This window comes from Mustela nigripes, chromosome 4, assembly GCF_022355385.1.
Source record: "Mustela nigripes isolate SB6536 chromosome 4, MUSNIG.SB6536, whole genome shotgun sequence".
Taxonomy (NCBI): Eukaryota; Metazoa; Chordata; class Mammalia; order Carnivora; family Mustelidae; genus Mustela; species Mustela nigripes.
Window position 1 is genome coordinate 159,590,140 of NC_081560.1, and position 25,063 is coordinate 159,615,202.

At 37.3% G+C, this 25,063-nt stretch overlaps 1 protein-coding gene across 3 annotated transcripts in view; it reads left to right on the forward strand.

Annotated features, from left to right (window-relative positions):
- The window catches only part of TBC1D12 (TBC1 domain family member 12), a 101,857-nt gene that overhangs the window by 50,073 nt on the left and 26,721 nt on the right, over window positions 1-25,063 (forward strand). For all 3 annotated transcript variants that reach the window (XM_059398163.1, XM_059398164.1, XM_059398165.1), the window contains one exon: window positions 15,429-15,544. In XM_059398163.1, the coding sequence (XP_059254146.1) occupies window positions 15,429-15,544 (116 nt within the window). The remainder of the gene's footprint in view (window positions 1-15,428; window positions 15,545-25,063) is intronic.

Here is a 25,063-nt window from a genome sequence, read left to right on the forward strand (position 1 = left end):
TCCTTTGGGTGCTAATATGTAAGTGTGTTTTAAATTTCACATTCCAGGGGTGCCTGGGTGGCTCAGTGGATTAAAGCCTCTGTCTTTGGTTCAGGGTTGTGATCCCCGGTCCTGGGATGGAGCCCCTCATCATCTGGCTCTCTGCTCAGCAGGAGCCTGCTTCCCCCTCTCTTTCTGCCTGCCTCTCTGCCTACTTGTGATCTCTTGTCTTTGAAATAAATAAATAAATATCTTTTTAAAATAAATTAATTAATTTCACATTCCATTTGTCCTTGTATCCTGCAACCTTGCTATAGTCTCTAATTAGTTCCAGAAGTTTGTCTGTTCTTTCAGATTTTCTACAGTGATAATCTTGGCATCTGCAAACAAAGACAATTTTTAATTGTTCCTTCCCTAATAGTATACCTTTTATTTACTTTTCTTGTCTCATTGCATGAGCTAGGACTTCCTGTGTAATGTTGACATCAGTAGTGGTGGGAGGGAACATCCTTGTGCTGTTCTTGATCTTAGCAGCAAAACTTTGAGTTACTTACCACCAGATATGATATTAGGTACAGATTTTTTTTTATTATAAAAAAATTGTGTGTGTGGTATGTATGTGTATCCCATGATATCTCTGATAATTTCTTTAGGATACATTTGTCTTTTGTCAGTACCACAAAGTCTTTAGGATAAGTTGGTTTTTTTAAACAGTTTATTTGTTTCAAGGATACAGGTCTGTGATTCATCAGGCTTACACAGTACACAGCACTCACCACAACACATATAATCCCCAATGTCTTTGGCTAGGATCCAAATCCTATAAAGAACTTACCAAACTCAACACCCAAATAATCCATTCAAGAAATGGGCAGAAGACATAAACAGGCATTTCTCCAAAGAAGACATCCAGATGGCCAGTAGACACATGAAAAATGCTCAGCATCACTGCGCATCAGGGAAATACAGACCAAAACCACATTGAAATACCACCTCACACCAGTCAGAATGGCTAAAATTAACAAGTCAGGAAATGATGCATTGGCAAGACTGTGGAGAAAGAGGAACCCTCGTACACCATTGAGGGAATGCAGGCTGGTGCAGCCACTCTGGAAGACAGTATAGAGGTTCCTCAAAAAGTTGAAAATAGGGGTGCCTGGGTGGCTCAGTAGGTTAAAGCTGCTGCCTTCGGCTCAGGTCATGATCCCAGGGTCCTGGGATCGAGCCCCACATCGGGCGCTCTGCTCAGCAGGGAGACTGCTTCTTCCTCTCTCTCTGCCTGCCTCTCTGCCTACTTGTGATCTCTGCCTGTCAAATAAATAAATAAAATCTTTAAAAAAAAAAAAAGTTGAAAATAGAACTATTACCCTATGATCCAGCAATTGCACTACTGGGGATTTACCCCAAAGATACAAAGGTAGTGATCCAAAGGGGCACCTGCACCCCAGTGTTCATAGCAGCAATGTCCACAATAGCCAAACTGTGAAAGAGCCCAGAGTCCATTGACAGTGAATGGATAAAGAAGTGATCTATATATACAATGGAATACTACTCAGCCATCAAAAAAATTGAAATTGTGCCATTTACAAGGATGTGGGGGGAACTAGAAGGTATTATTCTAAGGAAAATAAGGCAAACAGAAAGACAATTATAATGATTTTACTCATATGTGGAATTTAAGAAACAAAACAGAGGATCATCGGGAAGGGAAGGAAAATTAAGACATGAAATCAGAGAGGGAGACAAACCATAAGAGACTCTTAACTTTAGAAACAAACAGGGTTGCTGGGGGAGAGGTAGGGTAACTGGGTGATGGACATTAAGGAGGACACGTGAGGTCATAAGCCCTGGGTATTACATAAGACTGATGAATCATTGAACTCTACCTCTGAAACTAATAATACACCCTATGTTAATTGAATTTAAATTTAAAAAAAAAAAAGTTCTTTTCTCCTCCTAGCACTAGAAGCATGAGGGGATTTTTCTCTAATATTCACTCTAGACCTGGTAGAGTTACTGGAGGTAAAACTCAACAGAAGTATGTGGGACTGGGTCCTCCTGTAGTTTTAGCTCTTAGACCTGTCCACATTGTGCCTCCAGTAATTTTTCAATAATAGAATTATAGTTCATGTTTTCCTACCCTAGCATTTATTCCTGCAGAGGTTTGTGCTCACAGCTTTCTGCTATGTTTCTTTATATCCACCTGTCTGTCTCCATTTTGGGAGGCACAGTTCACCCTGTGACTTTACTTCTCTGATAGCTCCAAGAGAAGTTACTAATTTTTTTTAGTTTATTCGACTTTTTTAGGATGGAATGGTAATTTCTAAGTTTCTTCTGTGTTAGACCATAAACAAGAAGTCAGTTTGCTAATATTTTGTTAAAAATTTTCATTCAAGGGGCGCCTAGGTGGCTCAGTGGTTTAAAGCCTCTGCTTTCCGCTCAGGTCATGATCTCAGGGTCCTGGGATCGAGTTCCGCATCGGGCTCTCTGCTCAGCAGGGAGCCTCCTTCCCCCCCACCCCCGCCTGCCTCTCTGCCTACTTGTGATCTCTGTCTGTCAAATAAATAAATAAAATCAAGAATTTTCATTCAAGATAATGGTCTGTAATTTCCTTTTATTTTTTATTTATTTTTTTAAGATTTTTTTTTATTTGTATGCCAGAGATAGAGAGAGAGAGTATACACAAGCAGGCAGAGAGGCAGGCAGAGGCAGCGAGAGAAGCAGGCTCCCTGCTGAGCAAGGAGTCCGATGCAGAACTCGATCCCAGGACCCTGGGATCATGACCCGAGTCTAAGGCAGCGGCCCAACCCACTGAGCCACCCAGGCGTCCCCTGTAATTTCCTTTTAATATCTTGATTTGATTTTGGTATTGATAATGCTGGCATCATTGAATGCGTTGAGAATGATTTCTTCCCCCTCTATTCTGAAAGAATTTGTGTAGAATTAATATTATTTCTTCCTTAAATGTTTGGTAGAACTTGTTGGTGTTATCAGAGACAAAATTTCTCAACCTCAATGCTATTGACATTTTAGGTCTTGTAATTATTGTTGCAGGAGACTTTCCTCTGCAATGTAGCATATTTATCCGCATCCCTACCAATTAGATACCAGTAGCCACACTCCACCCCTACCCGGAGTTGTGGCAACCAGAAATGTTTCTAGATAGTGCTAGATGTTCCTTGGGGGCCAGAGCTGACCCCAGTTGAGAAGTACTGACATAAACCGAACATGAAGGTTTGTTGTTTTTGAGTAAATTGTTAAATATAAATTTATTATTTTAATTGACATAGGACCATGAAGTTTTCTGTTTCTTTTTGAGTCCATTTTGGTAGCATTCTTTTCAGGAGTTTTTTATATTTCTTTCTGTTGTTGGATTTATTGGAATAAATTGTTCTTAATATTCTTTTATTATCCTTTTATGTCTGTTGGATATGTGATATGGATAGAGGTCATCTCTCTTACATTCTGATTTTAGTAATTTGTGTCCTCTTTCTTGACCAGTTTTACCAGAAGTTTATGAATTGTACAGATTTTTTTTTAAAACATACCTTTGGGGGGCGCCTGGGTGGCTCAGTGGGTTAAGCCGCTGCCTTTGGCTCAGGTCATGATCTCAGGGTCCTGGGATCGAGTCCCACATCGGGCTCTCTGCTCAGCAGGGAGCCTGCTTCCCTCTCTCTCTCTCTCTGCCAGCCTCTCTACCTACCTGTGATCTCTCTCTGTCAAATAAAATAAAATAAAATCTTTAAAAAAAAAAAAAAAAAACATACCTTTGGTTTCACTGATTTTTACCTCCTCTCTGTTTCCTATTTTATTTTTGCTTTTTATTGTTTACTTATTTCCTCTTACTTTGAGTTTGTTTTTGCTTTTTTTCTAGGCTTTTTTTAAGGTGGATCACTGATTTTAGGCCTTTCATCCTTTTAATATAAGTATATTAAGGTTCCCTCTAACCATGCTTTAGTTGTATTCCACAAGTTTCAGTGTTTTCCTTTTTTGCTCCATTTCAAATTGTTTTTTTCTTTTTCTTTGTTATTTCTTTTACTAATATTTATTTGGAAGTGTGTCATTTTAACTTTCAAATATTTCAGAATTTGCCAGATAAGTTTCTGTAAATAATTTCCAATTTAATTTTGTTACGGTCATATATGGTCATATATAATTATATATGACATAATGTAATTATACAGTCATATAATATGCATTATACAATTTCAGTCTTTTTCAATTTGAGATTTATTTTCTGTGTCAGACATAGCTTGTCTTAGTGAATATTCCTTGTGCACTTGAAAAGATTGTGCATTCTATAGATGTTGAGGAAGAGTTATATAAATATCAATTAGGTCTTATTAGAAGATAGTGTTTTTCCAGTCCTGTATAATTTTGCTGATTTCCTGTTTATTCTATGAATTACTAAAAGAGGAATAATGAAATCTGCACCACAATCTACTTGGGTGTTTCTCCTTTTCCTACATGTGTTTTGAAGCTTGTTTTCTTGTCTTCTTGGTGAATCAGCCTATGAAGTTATTGTCTGACTTAAATTTAGCCACTGTACCTTGCTTTCAGTTACTGGTTGCATGATAATTTGTTTTTCTATTCTTTTCCTTTTTATTCATCTTTATATTTAAAGTGGGTTTCTTAATAACATATATTTGAATCTTCTGTATGCCATCTGATATGATGAGCTTTTTATAAATGAGTGTCATTTTATGTCATTATTGATGTGACTTGTTTTAAATTTACCATCTTGCTATTTCTTTTCAAATTGTCCCATCGGTCTTTGTTTCTTTTTTTTTCTCTTTTCCTGCCTTCTTTTGGAATAAGTGAGTATTTTTAGTACTCCATTTTATTTCCATTATTAGCCTATTAGGTATACCTTTGTTTTAGCTTTTCAGTGGTTGACTTGACCAACACTTCTCTTGAAGAAGAACCAACAGTTCTCAAGTGTTTTAGTTTCACAACTCTTGGATTTGTAGTTATTAATGACTTCAGAGACTTTTTGCTTAAGGTGATAATCAGTGATTACTATACCCAGAGTTAAAACTGAAATATTGAGGTGTTTATTAATTCATTTTTTTTAAGTTTTTTGTGGTTTTTTTTTAAAGATTTTATTTATTTATTTGACAGAGATCACAGTAGGCAGAGAGGCAGGCAGAGAGAGAGAGAGGGAAGCAGGCTCCCTGCCTGAGCAGAGGGCTTGATCCCAGGACGCTGGGATCATGACCCGAGCCGAAGGCAGAGGCTCTAGCCCACTGAGCCACCCAGGTGCCCCTATTAATTCATTTTAAAATAATGGTAGTCAAGTCATTGCATGTTAACATAAATAACATTTATGTTACTATTTTAAAAAGTATTTTTAAAAAACTGGTAGAAAGTGGCATTGTTTTACTTTTTATCTCTTTGAAGTCTGGCTTAATAAAAGAAGGCTAGATTATATCTCTACTTCTGCTTTCAGTTTCTTGCTATATGTTGTTTTGGTGTACATCTGTGAAGAAAATCTGGCCTCAAACAGATATGTAGACATTATTTGAAAACAAAATTCATCCAAGTGAATGTGAAGATCTAATTGGCTTTTTTAGAGATTTATGAATTGCGTAGTACCCCATTCAGCAAGCAGAGGGAAGCTCTGAGGTGCTATACAAAATGGAAGTTTTTTATAGGAAGAAAGGTGGGTCAAGAAATTACTAGCAAAAGAAAAGAAGGGATGGTTTCAGGCAAAGTTGCCCTTTTTTAGGGAAGACCCTTTAAAGGTGTCTTATGATGCATATTACTTCGTCTGCCTTTGTGGAGGTGGGGGGAGGATGGAGAGGGCCCACGTGACAGATTACCTCATTGGTGCAGAGCAGAAAATTCCTGACTGACTGATTAATAAGATCGCATTTCTGGGGCAGGTTGAAGCCGAAGTTAGATTAGGTATCAAGCCTTTGTGTGGTTTAAGTGACTCCATTTTGGGCCTGTGGTTTTCTTTTTAACAATTGTAAAGGGAAGAGCATTTTAATAGTCTTTTCAGATATTTGTGGCTATTCTTCTTGTTACACTCAAACTCATCAAGTGGTAGTTTTTCTTAAAGGTAAGTCATATTGTGGAATCTGAAAATAAATAACTCTTATATTAAAATCCAGCGGTCTCTCTCGCACTTTGGGTGGATGTTTTTACCCCTGTGTGGTTTCATATTATACATTGATCATTTGGAAAATACTGGTTTACCATATTGCAGATCATTTAAATGTTATAATGTTTTATTATAGACTACTTTAAAATTGCAGTAATATCACCATTGGTTTCTTCTGAAAAATTCATTGGAAACTCTCAAACCTGTGGCATTTATAAGTTTCTCAGCATTTCAATTTCACTTGAAAGGTTGACTTTTATTATTGACAACAATTACCTTCAATTGCTTTCCTTGAAATCACTAGTTCACTTCATCCTTTTTATTTTAATAAACCTTATACTCAAATAACTTTAGATTTATAGAAGGGTTGAGAACAATGTATAATTCCTGTATAATCTTTCATTTTTTTCATTAATGCTGATATTACCTGCATTATTCTAGACTTCTGTCAAAACTAAGAAGTTTACAGTTGACACTGGTACATTGATTTTAACTAAACCCCAGACTTCATTTGGATTTCACCAGTTTTTCCAGTTACATCCTTTTACTGTTCCAGGGTCCAATCCACAATACCACATTGTAGTATCATGTTTCTATGGCCTTTGACAGTTTCTTAATCTTTCCTTGTTTTTATGACCTTGACAATTTTGAGTAGTACTGCTCAGGTATTTTCTGGCATGTTCTTTAAAAAAAAAAAACCAAAAAACCCAAACATACTATTTTCTCTCTATCCTCAGTATTTCTGACACCAACTATGTAGGGTTCTCCTCCCCACCCCAGTCGGGTGTCCTACAATTGAATTCAGTTTTGACAATGTTTACGTGGAGTCAGTGTCAGATTCCACAGCTTAAGAACTCAGTTCTACAAGACCACCCCCCACTTCAGAAGCCAATCCAGGTCCAGGCTTCTAGTGCTTCTGACCATCCATCTATAAATTGGAGATTCCCATGATTCCTTCCTTGGGTTTGATAATTTGCTAGAATGAATCACAGAACTCAGGAAAATGGTTTACTTATTAGATTTAGATTGCCAATTTGTGAAAGGTCAATCATGAACAATCAGATGAAAGATTTACATAGAGCAAAGTACATGGAAGGGGCATAGAGTGTCAATGACTTCTCCATGTGCATCACCCTCCTTCACCTCCATGTGTTCACCAACCCAAAAGCCCTCTGAATTGTTCATTAGGGTTTTTTTATGGAGGCTTCATTATATAGGCATAAGTGATTGAATCTCTGGTCATTAGTGATTAACTCAACTGCCAGCACCTCTCACCTCTCCAGAAGTCAGGGGATTGGGCTGAAAGTTCCAACCCTCTCATTACACCATTCATTCCCCTGACAACCAGCCCCTATCCTGAGGATATCCAGGAGACTTCAGCTACCCATCATCTCATTAGCGTACCAAAAAACTACTTAATTCAGAGAATTCAAGGGTTTTAGGGTCTGTGCCAGGAAACAGACCAAATATATATACTTATTATGTCAGTTCTTCAGTTTGGGTTTGTTTGATGATTTCCTCATGACGTGACTGGGGTTATATTGTTTTTGGAGGAATACCATGGAGATGAAGTACCTACTTTCTACAAATTTGAGAAAATAACCTGCCAGATACTCAAGTCTGAATAAGTATAGTTTGCTATCATTTTTTTAATTAAAAAATGGTGCCCATAATAAAAAAGATTCATCCTGTTCACCACTCAAATAATTGCATAAGTGCTTTTTCTCTAGACAACTATTGTACTTTGGTGTGCAGCAGAAGCTCCTTATGTATACATTTCCTTTTATCACATAAAATATTTTTATTTTATTTATTTGAGAGAGAGACAGTGAGAGAGAACATGAACGAGGAGAAGGTCAGAGAGAGAAGCAGACTCCCCGCGGAGCTGGGAGCCGGATGCGGGACTCGATCCAAGGACTCCGGGATCACGACCCAAGCCAAAGGCAGTCATCCAACCAACTGAGCCACCCAGGCGTCCCTATCACATAAAATATTAAAGAGATGTTTATCATAGGTTGAGATTTAATATAATTAGTAACATTTACTGTTTAATCATAGACATTCTTAAGTGAAACTGACCAGACCTCCCCCATTCCCTTTTTGTTTCTTAACTGTGAGTATATGCCACGATGAATACAGTGATTAGTGGGGTGCCTCAGTGGCTCAGTGGGTTAAGCCTCTGCCCTCGGCTCAGATCTTGATCTCAGGGTCCTGGGATTGAGCCCCGCATCGGGCTCTCTGCTCAGTGGGGAGCCCGTTTCTCTCTCTCTGCCCGCCTCTCTGCCTCCTTGTGATCTCTCTCTTTCTCTCTCTCTGTCAAATAAAGAAATAAATCTTAAAAAATAAAAAAACACTGGGGCACTTGGGTGGCTCAGTGGGTTAAAGTCTCTGCCTTTGGCTCAGGTCATGATCCCAGGGATTTGGGATTGAGCCCCACATCAGACTCTCTGCTCAGTGGGGAGGCTGCTTCCTCCTCTCTCTGCCTGCTTCTCTACCTACTTGTCATCTCTGTCAAATAAATAAATAAAATCTTAAAAAAAATACAGTGATTAGTAGTACAGTTGGAGTCTGCCTTGAATTGTGCTAGAGTAACAACGGTTTTATGTAACGTTGCTGTAGCAGCAGTGTTAATACACTGACAGAGACAAACTATTATGAATATAGTTTTGACTTTGTAGGTCCAATGAGTGTCTCAGGGATACTATTGAGAACTGCTGCAATAGGCCTTACGATATTTTAAGCCCCGTGTGGGGCTTGAACTCATGATCCTGAGATCAAGGCCTGAGCTGAAATCAAGATTTGGACACTTAACTGAGCCACTCAAGTGACCCAAAGATATAGTGCTTTTGATTCTGCATATTATCTTCCTATGAGAAATTTTGTCCCAAGCCGTAAATTTTCAAATGCATTACATTTTTTTTTCTTTCATTCTTTAAGGTATAAAATTATCATCTATATGGCAAAGTCTCTTACTATGTTGTTTTTTAAGGTAATCTGTAAAGTCTCTTTGTGAGAGTTTGCAGTCAATCAGATGGATATACCTCCTGGAATTGTTACTTATTTTACATTCAGTTTCTTCCTTTCCTACTCCAGTCAAGCAAACAACAACAAAACCCCCCACTTGATTAGTGGGGGGGTTTTGTGAGTAGGTCACAAATGACCTTCCACGCTTAGCATTGGTTGAGATAATTTCAAGATAATGTGTTTTCTCCAAATAAGTAATTTGCTGTTCAAAATTAACAGAGAGAAAGCACCCATAATATGAGAGATGCTATTAGCAAATGGGCTACATCTTCTCTGAGAGATTATTTTGGGGAAAAACATCTTTTCTCTTTATGTGTATAGAATATCTCTTTACCTTTAAATTGTAAGACATTTTTTCTACTTTACTCTTACGGAGATGACAACAACTACCTACCTTCTTTTGACCAGGGTTAGAATGATCGACTGATGCAAATTTTTTATAGTAGCAGAATATATTGTGTAATTTTTAATATTATAGAATATTACATAACATAAATTATTCTACAGATATTTGCCTGCCTGCCCTTAGCATTGGTTTCATCCACTCTTCTAGTTATCTCAATTAAGCATATTTCATAGGACAGAATATTTTGAATGAAAAACAAGAATAAATTATAGAAGAAGTAAATAGGCTTCATTACAACATCCCATAGAAATAAAATGCCATATGTTAAATGTTTCTTATCTTATATTTGGCAGGTGGATTCCAGTTACTCATAAAATAGGTCAGTTAAAACAGCTTTGTTGGCAAAAAAACGAGGCAGAATCTTACAGTATTTTCAGACGGTGAATGTACTGTAGCTAGCATTATTTACTGATTTCCTTGGGCTGTTATATTTCCAGTTGCTTTTTAATATTGTAATGTTCTTTTAAAACCTATCAAATTATTAGTGTTTAGCTCATTATTAAACTTCTGTTGAAGAAATACATGGGGGATTTTTATGACATGATAATACACATAGAATTAAAGTGAAATCCACCTCCATGAGATATTATTTGTTATATTTTTAAATGGAATCTTACGTGTTTCAACTACTTTTCACTAACTTGAGCCCTCTGATCTCCCTACTGCCCCTGACTCAAGAGTTCCTTAAGAGTCATGCGATTGGCCTCAGCTACAGGCCCTGACTGACTCATTGATAAGGCTTATTTCTCAGGTCATTGTGATGCTTGTGGAATGAGATATTTACTGAGAACTTTTAGGAAGGATTTTTTCCTTCTCTTTTGTGAGAGTTACTAGAAGAGCAGCTGGAGGATCATTGAAAGTTGATTAAGGATGTGACAACTCACACTGCTGCAGTCATTTCTCTGAGTAGCAAACCAGCCTCCAGATGAAGCCCACACGTGGAGGAAGATATGGCTGAGAGACTGGTAGAGAAGTGGAGTCCTTGACTAATGCTTTGAACCTCTTGGTCAAAGACCAAAGTTAGCTGAGTATATGGAATATTCAGTCGCCTGATAAATTCACCTAAAACTGTTTGAGTTGGACTTTTGTTGTATATTACTAAAAAAAAAAAACAAAAAGCAAAAACAAAACCCAAACTAATAGATACTAATAGATACCATGTTGTGATTAGTTTTGAAAGTATTGGTACTTAATATTTTACTATTTCTAATATAATTTGTAATTTTAATCCCATTAGAGTAGCAGCTTTAATTCAGCAAATATTTTAGTCATTCTAGATATATTTATCTATATTATTTTCATATAAGGGTGGATTGATGCTATGTTTTTTTAGCTTTTCTTGTTCATATTACCCTCAAGAAACTCAAAGCATTTTTATGCTAAGGATCTATGATTGGAATTGCAAGAAATATAATTTATTTCTTGTGAAAATACCTGAATGACAATTCTGTATAAAGCCCATTTGTAAGGTAGACACATAAATATATTTAGGTGCCTCATTTTGTGTCACCTTTTATATTAAATGTGTATTTACTCAGATAATTTTTTTTAAAGATTTTATTTATTTAATTGACAGAGAGGGAACACAAGCAGAAGGAGCAGGAGAGGGAGAAGCAGGCTTCCCACTGAGCAGGGAGCCTGATGCGCAGCTTGATTCTAGGCCCCTAGGATCATGACCTGAGCCAAAGGCAGATGCTTAACAACTGAGCCACCCAGGCACCCCTTCAGTTAATTTTTAGTAAAAAACTACTTTCAATGGGGCGCCTGGGTGGCTCAGTGGGTTAAAGCCCCTGCCTTTGACTGAGTCATGATCCCAGGGTCCTGGGATCAAGCCCCGCATCAGGTTCTCTGCTCAGCGGGAGCCTGCTTTCTCCTTTCTCTCTCTGCCTACTTGTGATTTCTGTCTGTCAAATAAATAAAATCTTTAAAAAAAAAAAAAACTACTTTCATCAAAACTAGGCTTTGATGACTGGCTCACTCAGTAGAACATGCGACTCTTGATCTTGGAGTCATGGGTTCAGACCTGACACTGGGTGTAGAGCCTACTTAAAAACCTACCTTGGGCGCATTTTCCAGTCATAGTCCAGGGATCCTGGGATTGAGCACCGTGTCAGTTTCTCTATTCAGCGGGGAGCCTGATTCTCTGCAGTGCCCTCCTTCTCCCTCGCCCCCCACCCCGCCTGCCTCTCTGCCTACTTGTGATCTCTGTCTAATAAACAAATAAAATCTTTAAAAAAACAACAACAAACAAACAAAAAAAAATCAAACAAACCAAAAACCTACCTTTTTTTTTTGTCTTCTTAATCTAAACTTTTAATGGCTCTCCATTATGTTCATGTATTCCAAATATTTTCATCAATGGAAGATTCCATAATTTAGCTTACACGTGTCCAACCTTATTTCCTGTCCTTTTTCATATTCAGTGAGATTAACGTGGTGCCTCATCCATGCCTTTGATTGCCCCCCCCACTTGTTCTTTCCTATTCTTTCTACCTATCATTTATGCCCCAGTTCTGATCCTACCTCTTCAGTAAAATCTTTGTCATTTATCTACCATGAATGTAAGTGATCTCTCTTACAAAGTATTTTATTTCTTCTTGTAAGAAAATTCAAATAATACTGAATATGTTAAAGTAAAACAAGTCCCCTTCATTCTTAGTCCAGTCCTCCAGAGGAAAACCTTTTAATAGTTCAGATTCCTTACTGTTTTTCTACATGTATTTAAGCATATGTGACATACTTGGTTATTACTCCTTTTGACTATTATATTGGAGAACACAGTTCTAGAGGTTTAACCATATTTGAGTTTGGTTTTTTCTTTTGGCAAGAATATGTCAAGAATGGTGTTATGTACTTCACACTGCCTTGTAACAGGAAATATCATCTGGTGGTCTTTTCTTGTGATGTTTATTTGGATCAGTGTATTGTTAGCCTGATCTACCCATTTTAAAGATCCCCATTATTCTATCACTGAATGATTTTATCTATTTCATTTTTTTAAATTGTCATAGATATCTACTTGACTGTTAATATAATAAAGTAATAGATTGTTAAAAGGCCAGGCTCTGGAGCTACACTATCTACCATTTATGACCTTCAGCAAGTGACTGCATATCTTTGTGCCTAAGGTTCCTCTACTGTGAGTTAGGTGCCTCACGGGATTTTTTCAAGGATCAAATGTGTTAAATGTTTAAAACAGTGCATGGTACATTATATAAGTAAATATTATTAGTATGTTGATTTAGAAATGCTATTTTGTTGTCTGTGCATTGGCATTTATTTGCATGGGAAATGCTTTATTGGATAATATTCATTGTATTCTGTTTGGCAGTGAGACCAGGTCACATTATAGGAAAACAAAGTGCCATTTAAATAAATAAAAAACAAAACAAAACAAAACAACCTGTCATATGTATCTAGCATCTATGATTTTTTAAAATATTTTAATTATTTATTTATTTGGCAGAGTGAGAGAGAGTGTGTGTGTGTGTGTGCGCGCGTGTGCGCACACACACACACACACACACACACACACAAGCAGGGAGATCAGGAGAGGGAGAAGCAGGCTCCCACTGAGCAGGGAGCGTGATGCAGGGCTCCATCCGAGGACCAAGGGGTCATGACGTGAGCTGAAGGTAGTTGCTTAACAACTGAGCCACCCAGACACCCCGCACCTATGATTTTTTTAAAAAAAAGATTTTATTTATTTATTTGACAGACAGAGATCACAAATAGGCAGAGAGGCAGGCAGAGAGCCCAATGTGGGGCTCAATCCCAGGACCCTAGGATCATGACCTTAGCCAAAGGCAGAGGCTTTAACCCACTGAGCCACCCAAGTGCCCCTGCATCTATGATTTTTAATAAGAAAAACATTAGTAGAAAAGGGAATTTGTTACATTTGGGTTTGTAATGAAGAAAAAAGGCAATGATCATAATTACATATATATCCTAGACATTAGGAAAGAAAATTGTGATAAAGAAATGAGTAACCTTTTGACTCAAAAGGTCTCAAAAGCTGTATAGCTCTTTGGGATGGGAGTTCGTATAAATGAGCATACACAGTCTTAAATAACTTGAGCAAGAAGTCTCAAAAAATCCAGTGCAGTTTTCCCTAAAAAGTAATTATCTCAAATTAGAAGATCAAACCTCCACAAGGCCATCAGATTTTTAACAGGGATAGAACCATGAATTTATTATTTTACAACCGTTTGATTCAGTAGGGTGAAATAGTCTTTGAGTTGGAAAAGGTAAAAATAATATAAAAAGAATTATAGGTCATGGTAGGAAAGCAGCCAGTAAGTGAAGCACTTGATCACTTTAAGTGTATTTCATTTTCTTCATTTAAATTAATGTCTCTGGGGCTCCTGGGTGGCGCAGTGCGTTAAGCCTCTGCCTTCAGCTGAGGTCGTGATCCCTGAGTCCTGGGATCAAGACCTGCATCAGACTCTCTGCTCAGCAGGGCGTTTGCTTCCCCCTCTCTCTCTGCCTGCCTCTCTGCCTGCTTGTGATCTCTTTGTCAAATAAATAAATAAATAAAATCTTTAAAAAAAAAATTAGTATCTTCTGTAATGACCAGCAGACTTGCAAATCTACCCATGGAACTGTATAATCTTTAAGAATTTCTTTTTTTTTTTAAAGATTTTAGGGGCGCCTGGGTGGCTCAGTGGGTTAAGCCGCTGCCTTCGGCTCAGGTCATGATCTCAAGGTCCTGGGATCGAGCCCCGCATCGGACTCTCTGCTCTGCAGGGAGCCTGCTTCCTCCTCTCTCTCTCTCTCTCTCTGCCTGTCTCTCTGCCTGCTTGTGATGTCTCTCTGTCAAATAAATAAATAAAATCTTTAAAAAAAAAAAAAAAAAAAAAAGATTTTATTTCATTTATTTGAGGGAGGGCATGTGTGAGCGTGGGTAGGAGCAGGGGGGAGGGAAAGAAACCCAGGCAGACTCCCAGTCAGTACAGAGCCTCACAACTCAGGATCTCAAGACCATGATCTGAGCTGAAGCCAAGTCAGACAGATACTTAACTGAGTCACCCATGTGCCCCTTTGAGATTTTCATGAAAAATATATTTATTATCTAGGTATGACTTAATCTAGATTAATAATTTTTTTAAAGGGAAAATGTGGGTTCTGGAAACTATAAGCCTGCAACTTGTTATTAATCTTTGTTAAATTTCTGGAAATAATTTCAGTAGAAGTCTGTGAACATTTGTGAAAAAAAAAAAAGCTCATCTGTAGAAATTTAAAGGTATCCACCAAGAACATACTGTGTCAAATTAACTTCATTTCTTTTGATAGGATTATCTGTTCAGATGAATTGGAAAAATGCTGTAATAATAGTTTCTTGATTTTAATAGTGTATTTGACAATCTTTTGCCAGATTTTTGGATAAGAAACGATGGTGAATTATTGTTACATTTAGAGGAAACAGGCAGATTTATAGTATTTAAATTTAAAGTAGGTCAAAATTGAAAACCAGCATTTTGATTATAGGTTTATTGTTACTCTTGGGAGAGATCTTCAAGGCATTATGATAGGATTATGCCTATATCAACATTTTCATTATTGATCTGACTGAAGGGTTAGAAAGTAGGTTTATCTGCTCGTAGATTCAAAGCTGGACTAGGACAGCTGATACCATAGAGGGCAACTTCCTAAAACCTTGACTCATTAATGTAGTGCATTTGTATCTTTCTGTTCTCTTAACATATTTTTCTACTTTATATATAATATAAATTCATGATTTAGACTGCTTCAGGGAAAAAAAGTGACTTCTTTTTCTGTCTGCCTCATAGTTTTACCAAATTAATGTATGACTTGTATCTTTTATTATAGTGTAATATCCTTAATGATACAAATTTAATAATACAAACTGAAGATTGAAAAAGATTCTACATAAAGTGTTTTTAACTGTTCTAGGAATATGAAGCACGAACTGGGAGGACCTGTAAACCACCGCCTCAGTCTTCAAGACGTAAGAATTTTGAATTTGAGCCACTTTCTACCACTGCCCTGATTCTTGAGGATCGACCATCGTAAGTATTCTGGTTGTCATCAGGTACATTGTTTATATTTTAAACCTCAATTTAATTTAAACTTCAGTTTAAATTTCAATTTAAATATATTGAGAAATTAATATAGAAATGGCTTTTTTTTTAATTTTAAAAATCTTAGTCATGTATCCTAAAACTAATAGGAAAGAATATATTATTGATGTCCAGACTTTATACATATTTTCTTGAAGTATCTCTGAGCCAATGTATGATACATAAAATCTTTGCTTTTTTCATATCTATTCTTATTTCAACCCTTCCTGCCTTAATTTAACAAGATGAGGCAATTATTTTTCCTTTCTTGACATTTAATGTATACTTAAGATGTATTTGTCCTTGCCTTTTGTACAGATTTTGAAATTGTAACTTGAGATAATAACTACGGAATGTCAGCTAGTTGGTTTACTCTTATAAAGAATATATTCTTTTTTTTTTAAAAGATTTTATTTATTTATTTGAGAGAGAGAGAGCACGCGCATGAGAGAGGAGAGGTCAGAGGGAGAAGCAAACTCCCTGTTGAGCAGGAAGCCTGACGTGGGACTCGATCCTAGGACTCCAGGATCGTGACCTGAGCTGAAGGCAATTGCTTAACCAACTGAATTACCCAGGCGCCCCTCTTTTTTTTTTTTTTTTTAAAGATTTTATTTGAGAGAGAGAGTATGAGTGGGGGAGGGAAGAGCAGAGGAAGAGGGAGAAGCAGACTTCCAACTGAGCAGGGAGCCCCACATGGGGCTTGATCCCAGGACTCTGGAATCATGACTTGAGCCGAAGGCAGATGGTTAACCAGCTGAGCCCCCTGGTACTCCAGGAATATATTCTTTTTTTTTTCGAAGTTTTTTTTTTTTTTTTTTTTTTAAGATTTTATTTATTTATTTGACAGAAAGAAATCACAAGTAGACGGAAAAACAGGCAGAGAGAGAGAGAGGGAAGCAGGCTCCCTGTCAAGCAGAGATCCCGATGCGGGACTTGATCCCAGGATCCTGAGATCATGACCTGAGCCGAAGGCAGCGGCTTAACCCACTGAGCCACCCAGGCACCCCACTCCAGGAATATATTCTTGATACCCAGTAAAACATTTTAATTTTTTCCCTTTGCTTTCCCTGTCCTTCCCATCTCAGCCTTCCAGAAAGCTGGTGTTCTTCAAAATACTGTCTTTGGTTTGTTATTAAACAAAAGACACCTTCCCTAAAGACCCCTTGCTTCTTAACTCCTTTTCCTCCTCTTGGGCTCTCTGGATCTATTCTTTTTCGTCTTCTAGACTTCTCTTTCCTTCCAGAGTAAAAATTCCTAACCTGTTTTGTCATTTTCCTCATCTGCAGCTTTTTCCACCCGTTATCAAGAGGAACATAATAAAAGAATCTAGAGCCAAACAGGCAGAGGTTGAATTGAATATTTTTTAGACGTTGTGAGAGAAGAAAGGTTGCACATAAGTATATATATATATATATTTTATAATTGTTGCATTCCTTCACACTAAAGTGATCATGACACTCCTTTTAAAGGACTTGGTAAATATGTTCATATTCATTTTTCCATTGGTTAAAAAAAAAAAAAAAGATTCTCAGAAATTTAGCTATGAGAACATGTCAGTTTTATTTAAGTCTTATTGCCAGGGAGGGGAATAAACCAGGTCAATTCAGAGTGCTTCGATAAGCCAGAAAAGAATGCCTGGTTAAAGACCTTCAGACTCTGGCAGACAGTCGGCTGAGCAGGTAGATAATGAAGTTCCCAGAAGAGTTTTCTTAAGTTTGTTGAAATTTATCCGAAATGGGTTAAGCTTTTTATCAGGACTGTTCATTTCTTCCCAGGAGTTCATAAAAATTTTATGCAAAAGGTTCTGTTCTAAACAGTATTTGGGACATATTTTTCTTTATGCCATATTTTATTTTATAACTGAACCTATTTAAGTCCCGCCTTTGTACCTTTGCTCATTTACTGCCCTCACTTGGGATGCACTTATTTCCTCTTCTCACCTCCTAATCCTTTAAGGACTAGGCTTTATCTTTGCCATCCAGTCAAGTCTTTGACTTCAACCTTTAGTGATTCTTGCTTCTCTTAGATATTTCTTGTAATGCATATAAGCAGTTCATTAATATTGGAACTTGAAATAGTACTCTAGACATAGTAAATAAGATCTCAGTGTACCAGAAGTATATAAAACAATGGAAAGAATGATTTTCTTTTCCACACTACTATCTGGAAATTAATATAGGAATTATAATAAATATTACAGCTTCTTTGCTGTTTCTGTGTGATTTTGTTCATCTGTAGCAAACAGATTCAACTTGATAGCAACTGTTCCCCCCAGTTCTGAGATGCTGCAATTTAATTAAAAATTTTATTCACCTTTCAAAATTGGAGGGGTCTTTTTTGGGGAAGTGATTTATATAATTTACCATTTATATAACTAAAGCCAACAAACAAAAGCTTTAGTACATGGGACTACCTGATCATCGATCCCTCTTCTACTTCAACAATTTAAAAATAGATCTAAAGAACCAATGAGAATGAAAATTTTGACTTCATTAACGATAAAACCAGATGAGAATGCAGGGATGCAACTTATATATTAAATGGCACTCCAGGGTGCCTGAGTTGCTCAGTTGGTTAAGCTTTTGACTCTTGATTTTAGCTCAGGTTCTGATCTTCGGGATCATGAGATTGAGCCCCACTTTGGGCTCCACACTCAGCCTGGTCTGCTTGAGATTCTCTCCCCTCTTCCTCTGTCCCTCCCTCCATCTACGGTCTCTCTAAAATAAACAGACTTTTAAAATAAATAAATGACACTTTATTCTTTATCTCCCTCAGAATACTCTCCAGCAGCTCTGGGCCAGTTCACATCCTTCCTTTCACAGGCTGAGAAATTGGAGCTGAGATTTATATAATCTGTAGTGTTGTTCTGTTTCTGGATGCAGCCACGTTCTATTACCACCACTGCTCCATCTATGAGATAGCATCTGGGTGGAGGTAGAGAAGGGGGCAGAAGTTTTTGCCTCAGTGTGAACTTGATGTTGGAAATTTTGTGTTTCATCAGTCACAGTGAGAGTGGAAGGAGAAGAATTTCCCCTTGCAAAGGGGGTTTGTGAATTGGTGCTACTTTTCCTTTCTTAGCCTCTGTAATTTTGCAGAAACATTTAGAATCATTGACTGCATAAGTTTTTATTGTTGGAACTGCTTTACATTGGAAGCAACATTAGCGTTTAATCATCTGAAATCTCAGAAGATATCAAATGTAGGAATTTCTGTAATTTCATCCTTTGGTTAATTTTCTCTCTGCCTATTGCTATCCCAGTTCACCTCGAAATCAAGCCAGCCTTGGACAGGAGGGTAAGAGCATCCATATGAGCTGATTCTTCTATGTTTTGTTTTTTTTTTTAATGATTTTATTTATTTATTTGACAGAGAGGGAACACAAGCAGGGGGGGTGGCAGAGGGAGAAGTAGGCTTCCCGCTGAGCAGGGAGCCCGATGCGGGGCTCATTCCCAGGACTCCAGCATCACGACCTGAGCCGAAGGCAGACACTTAACAATTGAGCCACCCAGGCACCTCAACTCTTCTATGTTTTGAATCACTGTTACTTAGAGGACTTTTTTAAACCCGCCGGTGGATAGAGCTGTCTCTTCTTTCTATTCTGGCCTCCTTGCTGAATTACTGTATCTACAATACCAAACATAATGGAGAAATCTTAAGATACAAGTGAAGACTGACAAAAAAAGTAAAGCATAGGCTTTTATGTGATACCTTTGAAAATCAGCAAATGTTCATATCATGTATTTAAGCATGATATGCTATCTTAAGTATTCATTAATAGTTTCTTCTCTTGACCACATAACTGATTGACATTTTGGGGCACCTGGGTGGCTGTATTTGGTGGTCTGTATTTGGCTCAGGTCATGATCCCAGAGCCCTGGAATGGAGTGCATGTCAGGCTTCCTGCCCAGGGGAGAATCTGCTTCTCCCTCTCTCTCTCTCTCTCTCCCTCCCCTTGCTCATGTTCACTCTTTGTCATTCATGTTCTCTCTCTCTCATTCATCCTCTCTCAAATAAAATTTTTTTTAATAACTAATTGACATTTTTGTAAGAGATAGGAGTAATCTGTATCTTTTTTGTAGAGTAAGAGTACTGAGTGAGGTGCTTAGTATTTCTTGATTATATTCACTCAGTCTTTGATTTTCAAGATTATAGAATCGTATTTTTTAATATACTTCTCCAGGCAAATGACTGCAAAATTAGGGATTTTTTTGAAGAAAAAAACATGAAAACTAGTGTATATATATTTATTTTTATGCTTTACTCATTTACTCTAACCTAGAGTTACGTAAAAGTTAGGGTACCGAAGACTCTGGTCTTCCTCAAAATGTCAAAGATTGGTAGGATGTTTACCAAATGGACAATTCACCTTTGAAGCATAATTATTGAATATGTATGATGTCCGAAGGTTTTTGCATTTATAATGATTTGAAGAAGAGGATACCAAAACAATAATTAATAAGCCAATGATTATTTATGTACTATTTTGGTTTAGAGTATATATATTCGCTCTCAAAAAAAAAATGAAATCACAATTGAAGAACCTGACCTAGGGGCTCCTGGGTGGCTCAGTCATTAAGTGTCTGCCTTCGGCTCCAGTTCATGATCCCAGGGTCTTGGAATTGAGCCCCGCATCAGGCTCCCTGCTTAGTGGGAAGCCTGCTTCTCCCTCTCACATTCCTCCTGCTTGTGTTCACTTTCTCACTATGACTCTGTCAAATAAGTAAAATCTTTAAAAAAAAAAAAAAAGAAAGAAAGAAAAGAGAAGAAAAACCTGACATATGACTATCTGAAAAGTTCTGTTTCCTGAACAATGTTTAACTCCTTCCTGTAAATCATTTCATGCTAGGACTGGAGTACTTAAAACTGATATAAATCTCTCTGCTAACCTCTTCTCAAAATCTTCTTTTAGGACTAGGTAAACATAGTTTGGGGAACTGTCTGGAAAAATCAAGGTGTGAGTTGTCAGGGAAACAGTAACATGGATGTAGAGACTGTACTCTCTCATTAATTAGGCCTTTATAACTATGGTTTTGAGACGTACCTCTGTGTTACTTTAAAAATCTCTGATCTTTGTGGTTATTCAGAGTTTAGTTCTGCTTTCTTATGTAAATGACCTGGATAGCAAGTTACTGCTCCTTCTTTTTCTAGAGTCTAGACCATTTTATCACCATTATGGTAACAACTAGCCACATATAGCTATCTAAATTGAAATTTAATGAATTAAAATGAAAGAAATTATAAAATTCATTCCCTCGGGCACACTAGAACACATTTCAGATGCCCAGTAATGACATGTGGCTAGTGGCTGCTGCATTCTGAACAGCACAAAAGAGCATTTCTAGCATTTCTTTAGTACTGGTCTAGACCATGTGGAGAGACTGAGGTTGTGTAGAGAAGAGATCTATTTAGATCTATAAACTCTGCTTTCTTAATAAATAGAAGAACAGATCCTTCAGATTGTGCTTTTAAGTTTAGACTATAGTCTTTTGCTGAGACTTGTGGGGAAAAAAAAAACAAGAAAGAATGAAAGTGCAAAAAGCATTAGGATTCACACCAGGAGAAACAGGCAGCATTCTAATTGAGGGGAATGATCAGGCCCCTTTGGTGAAAAATAATAGTAAATGGTGAGGTATCTTTTTTTTTCTTTCTTTCTTTTTTTTTATAAACATATATTTTTATCCCCAGGGGTACAGGTCTGTGAATCACCAGGTTTACACACTTCACAGAACTCACCAAAGCACATACCCTCCCCAATGTCCATAATCCCACCCCCTTCTCCCAAACCCCCTCCCCCCAGCAACCCTCAGTTTCTTTTGTGAGATTAAGAGTCACTTATGGTTTGTCTCCCTCCCAATCCCATCTTGTTTCATTTATTCTTCTCCTACCCACTTAAGCCCCATGTTGCATCAATTGGTGAGGTATCTTAAGAGTACATTTATAATCAGGCACCTGGGTGGCTTAGTTGGTTAAGCGTCTGCCTTCAGCTCAAGTCATGACCCCCAGGGTCCTGGGATTGAGCCCTCCCAGGTCAGTGGGAAGTCTGCTTCTCCTTCTCCCTCTGCTTCTCCCGCTGCTTTTGCTCTCTCTCTGTCAAATAAATAAAATCTTAAAAAGAGTAGATTTATGGTTCAAAAACTAGAAATAAAATTTTAATTAAGCTGTTTCTCTGTTGGTAAAATACAAATTTCTAAAGGTAGATGAAGTATAGCTATCAATCAAATAGTTTTCTGTATCTTAAAGGTTCAGAGTCCAGTCAGGAAGAACTGACAGCAACATAGTGATTTCAAACAAAGAGACTTTAATAGATGAATTTATTACAAGGTTGTTAGAAGGACTAAAAAAGCAAAAGAAGGGAATATGAGTTCAAAAGATTAATAGATGCAAAAAAAATACTTCCTCTCTTAAGCTGGAGGAAGTAAAAGAGAAAACAGTATTACTGAGTCCAGATCACTGTTTACTTGAAAACTAGATTTATAGGGCCACCTGAGTGGCTTAGTGGGTTAAAGCCTCTGCCTTCGGCTCAGACCCTGATCTCAAGAGTCCTGGGATCGAGCCCTGCATCGGGCTCTCTCTACTCGGCAGGAAGCCTGCTTCCTCCTCTCTCTCTGCCTACTTGTGATCTCTCTCTGTCAAATAAATAAAATAAAATGTAAAAAAAAACTATATGTGTGTGTGTGTGTGTGTATCTTTCTCTTTTTTCTGTGGTCTCATTTTCTTGCAATAAATAAGGTTTCTCCTTTCTTTATATAGTAATAGCATCTGAAATTTAAAAACCATTAAACCTGTTCCTTTGTGGTACCAAACTATATCCAGAGACACAGGCAAGATAGTTTGCAAAAGGAAATGAGAGAAACTTAAGGCTGGGATTGGCGTTAATGATTGGTTAGGATCTGGGTAGTAAGCAGCTTTGGACAACATCAGTTTGTAAGATTTAAGGGTAAACAGTACTAGGGATCGTAATGTTAATTTAGTGTGAGGGCTAAACATCAGAGTCAGATAGGTGAGATTTGTGATGGTCCTTGCCCTTTAGAGCATTATTATTGTTTAACTGGTAGAATACTCAGCAATTACATTCAACTACAAATAAGAGTCTTCCCAAATAGTGGCTTAAACATACAAGGATTTATTCCCTCATATATACATGGCCCAGAGTTGGGCCATTCAGAGCTAGTATGGTGTCTCTGTGGATCAAGAACCCAAGTTCATATCTTTCTGTTGCACCATCTTCAGGAGCTGACTTTACTCTCTTGCTGACCTTGCACTTGCATTTGGGACAAACCTGATAGAACAAAAGGTCTCTTGCAGTTGAGTCAACTCTCCTTTTAGGAAGTCTTCTAAGAGATTCCACACTTTTGTTTAAATCTTATTAGAAACAATTCTGTGTTTAATGCTAAGGAGTTGGAGAAATTCATCTTTTTTATAGGATGGCAGTCAAAGTTCTACTTTTTTATTTTTGGCCTTCTTTTGGATAAAATATTTTGTTGTCTTTTAATTTCATTTATTATTGGTGAATTGCCTATATTTTAAATATTTTATCAGTACTTTCTCTGTAATACATTTTGACCCTTCATGGACTACCTTCAAATGATATTGTACCATTTCACATATATAAGAACATTACAGAAATACACTTCCACTTTACATGTTATAAACCCTGTGTCTTAGTGTTCTTTAGAGAAGTGGAAATGCTATGTATTAAGGTTCTTCTTTTTATATATTCTATATGTAAGAGATTTATTATAAGGAAGTGGCTGTCATGAATTTGGACACTGAGAAGTCTGAAGATGTGTAATCAGCAAGCTGGAGACCCAAGAGACCTGCTGTTCCATATCCAGGTCAAGTCCCAAGCCTATGAACTAGGAATGCTGATAGTGTGATTTCCAGTCAAAGACAAAAGGCAGAAGACCCATGTCCCATCTCAGAGGCAGGCAATCAGGCTTAGAAAGAGAGAGAGAGTGAGGGGAGAGTGAGAGAAAAAGTTGGATACACAAAACTAACCATTACATCCCACCATACAGTTTTTTTTCTTTAAACCTTTTTATTTTCTAAGGATTTGAGTAACTAGATTTCCATCTGCTATTTTTCCCTTCTACTGAATGGCCTTTTTTTTTTTTTTTAAGATTTTATTTATTTATTAGAGAGTGCACCCGGTGAAAGAGCATGGGCAGGGAGGAGGGGCAGAGGGAAAGAGAGAAGCAGACTTACTGCTGAGCAGGGAACCACAAGTGGGGCTCCATCCCAGGACCATGACCTGAGCTGAAGGAAGATGCTTAACCAACTGAGCCACCCAGGCACCCTACTAACTGTTCTTTTAACACTTTTTGTAGCGCTGGTCTGCTGTCTGAATTCTTTTACTCTCTAAGTGCTTTTAAGATTTTTCTTTATCTCTGATTTTCATGAATTTGATGATGTGCTTTGGTATGGTTTTCCTCATGTTCCTTTTGTTTGGGGTTCATTGAACTCTAATGTGCCTGCATTTATAATTTTATATCAACTTTGGAAAAATTGTTGCCTTTATTCAACTATTTTTTGTCTGCCACCTCTCCCCTTTCTTCTGAGTCAATTAAAGCATATGTTGCTGTTTCAAGAGGATTTTTTTTTCTTTTTATTTCATTTTGTCAAGATTTTTATTATATCTTAAAGCTCACTTATTTTTTTTTTTCCTGCAGTTTATAATCTGCTGTCAGGCCCATTTTTTGTGTTTTTCAGTTTAAGAATTGCACTTTTCATCTATAGATGTTTGATTTGGATCTTGAGTTTTTATCATGTTCCTGCTGTCTTCTACCTTTTTGAATGTATTTACAACAGCATTTGTATTATCCTTGAATAAATAATCCTGTTATCTGTTATTTCTGCACTATCTCTATTAGTTTTTTCCTCAGTATAAATTGTATTTTTCTGCTTCTTTGCTTCCTTAGTAACTTTTATTGGACACTAGATTTTGTGAGTTTACATAGCATACATAGCTGGCCTTTTCGTATTTCTTTAAATATTGTTTGGCTTCAGTCTCATACAAAGTTCTTTGGAATTGGCTTGCCCCTTTTACTCTAAGCATTGTTAGAGTGATTCTAGAAGAGCTTTAGTTTAGAACTAGTATCCTTACTAATGAAGCTGTAGCCTAATAATTCCACCTGCTACCTGGTCTATTAGGAGGTCTTTCCACTCTGACTGGCCCAGTGCCATCTTTCAGAATGTTCTACCGAGATGGGCCTGAGTGACTCAGTGGGTTAAAACCTCTGCCTTCGGCTCAGTCATGGTCTCAGGGTCCTGGGATCAAGCCCCAAATCGGGCTCTCTGCTCAGCGGGGAGCCTGCTTCCTCCTCTCTCCCTGCCTGCCTCTCTGACTACTGCAATCTCTGTCTATCTATCAAATAAATAAATAAAATCTTTAAAAAAAAAAAAAAGAAGAATGTTCTACCTATTCCTTTTTGGTATTTCTTTCCTTGGCTACCATAATTTAATCACCCA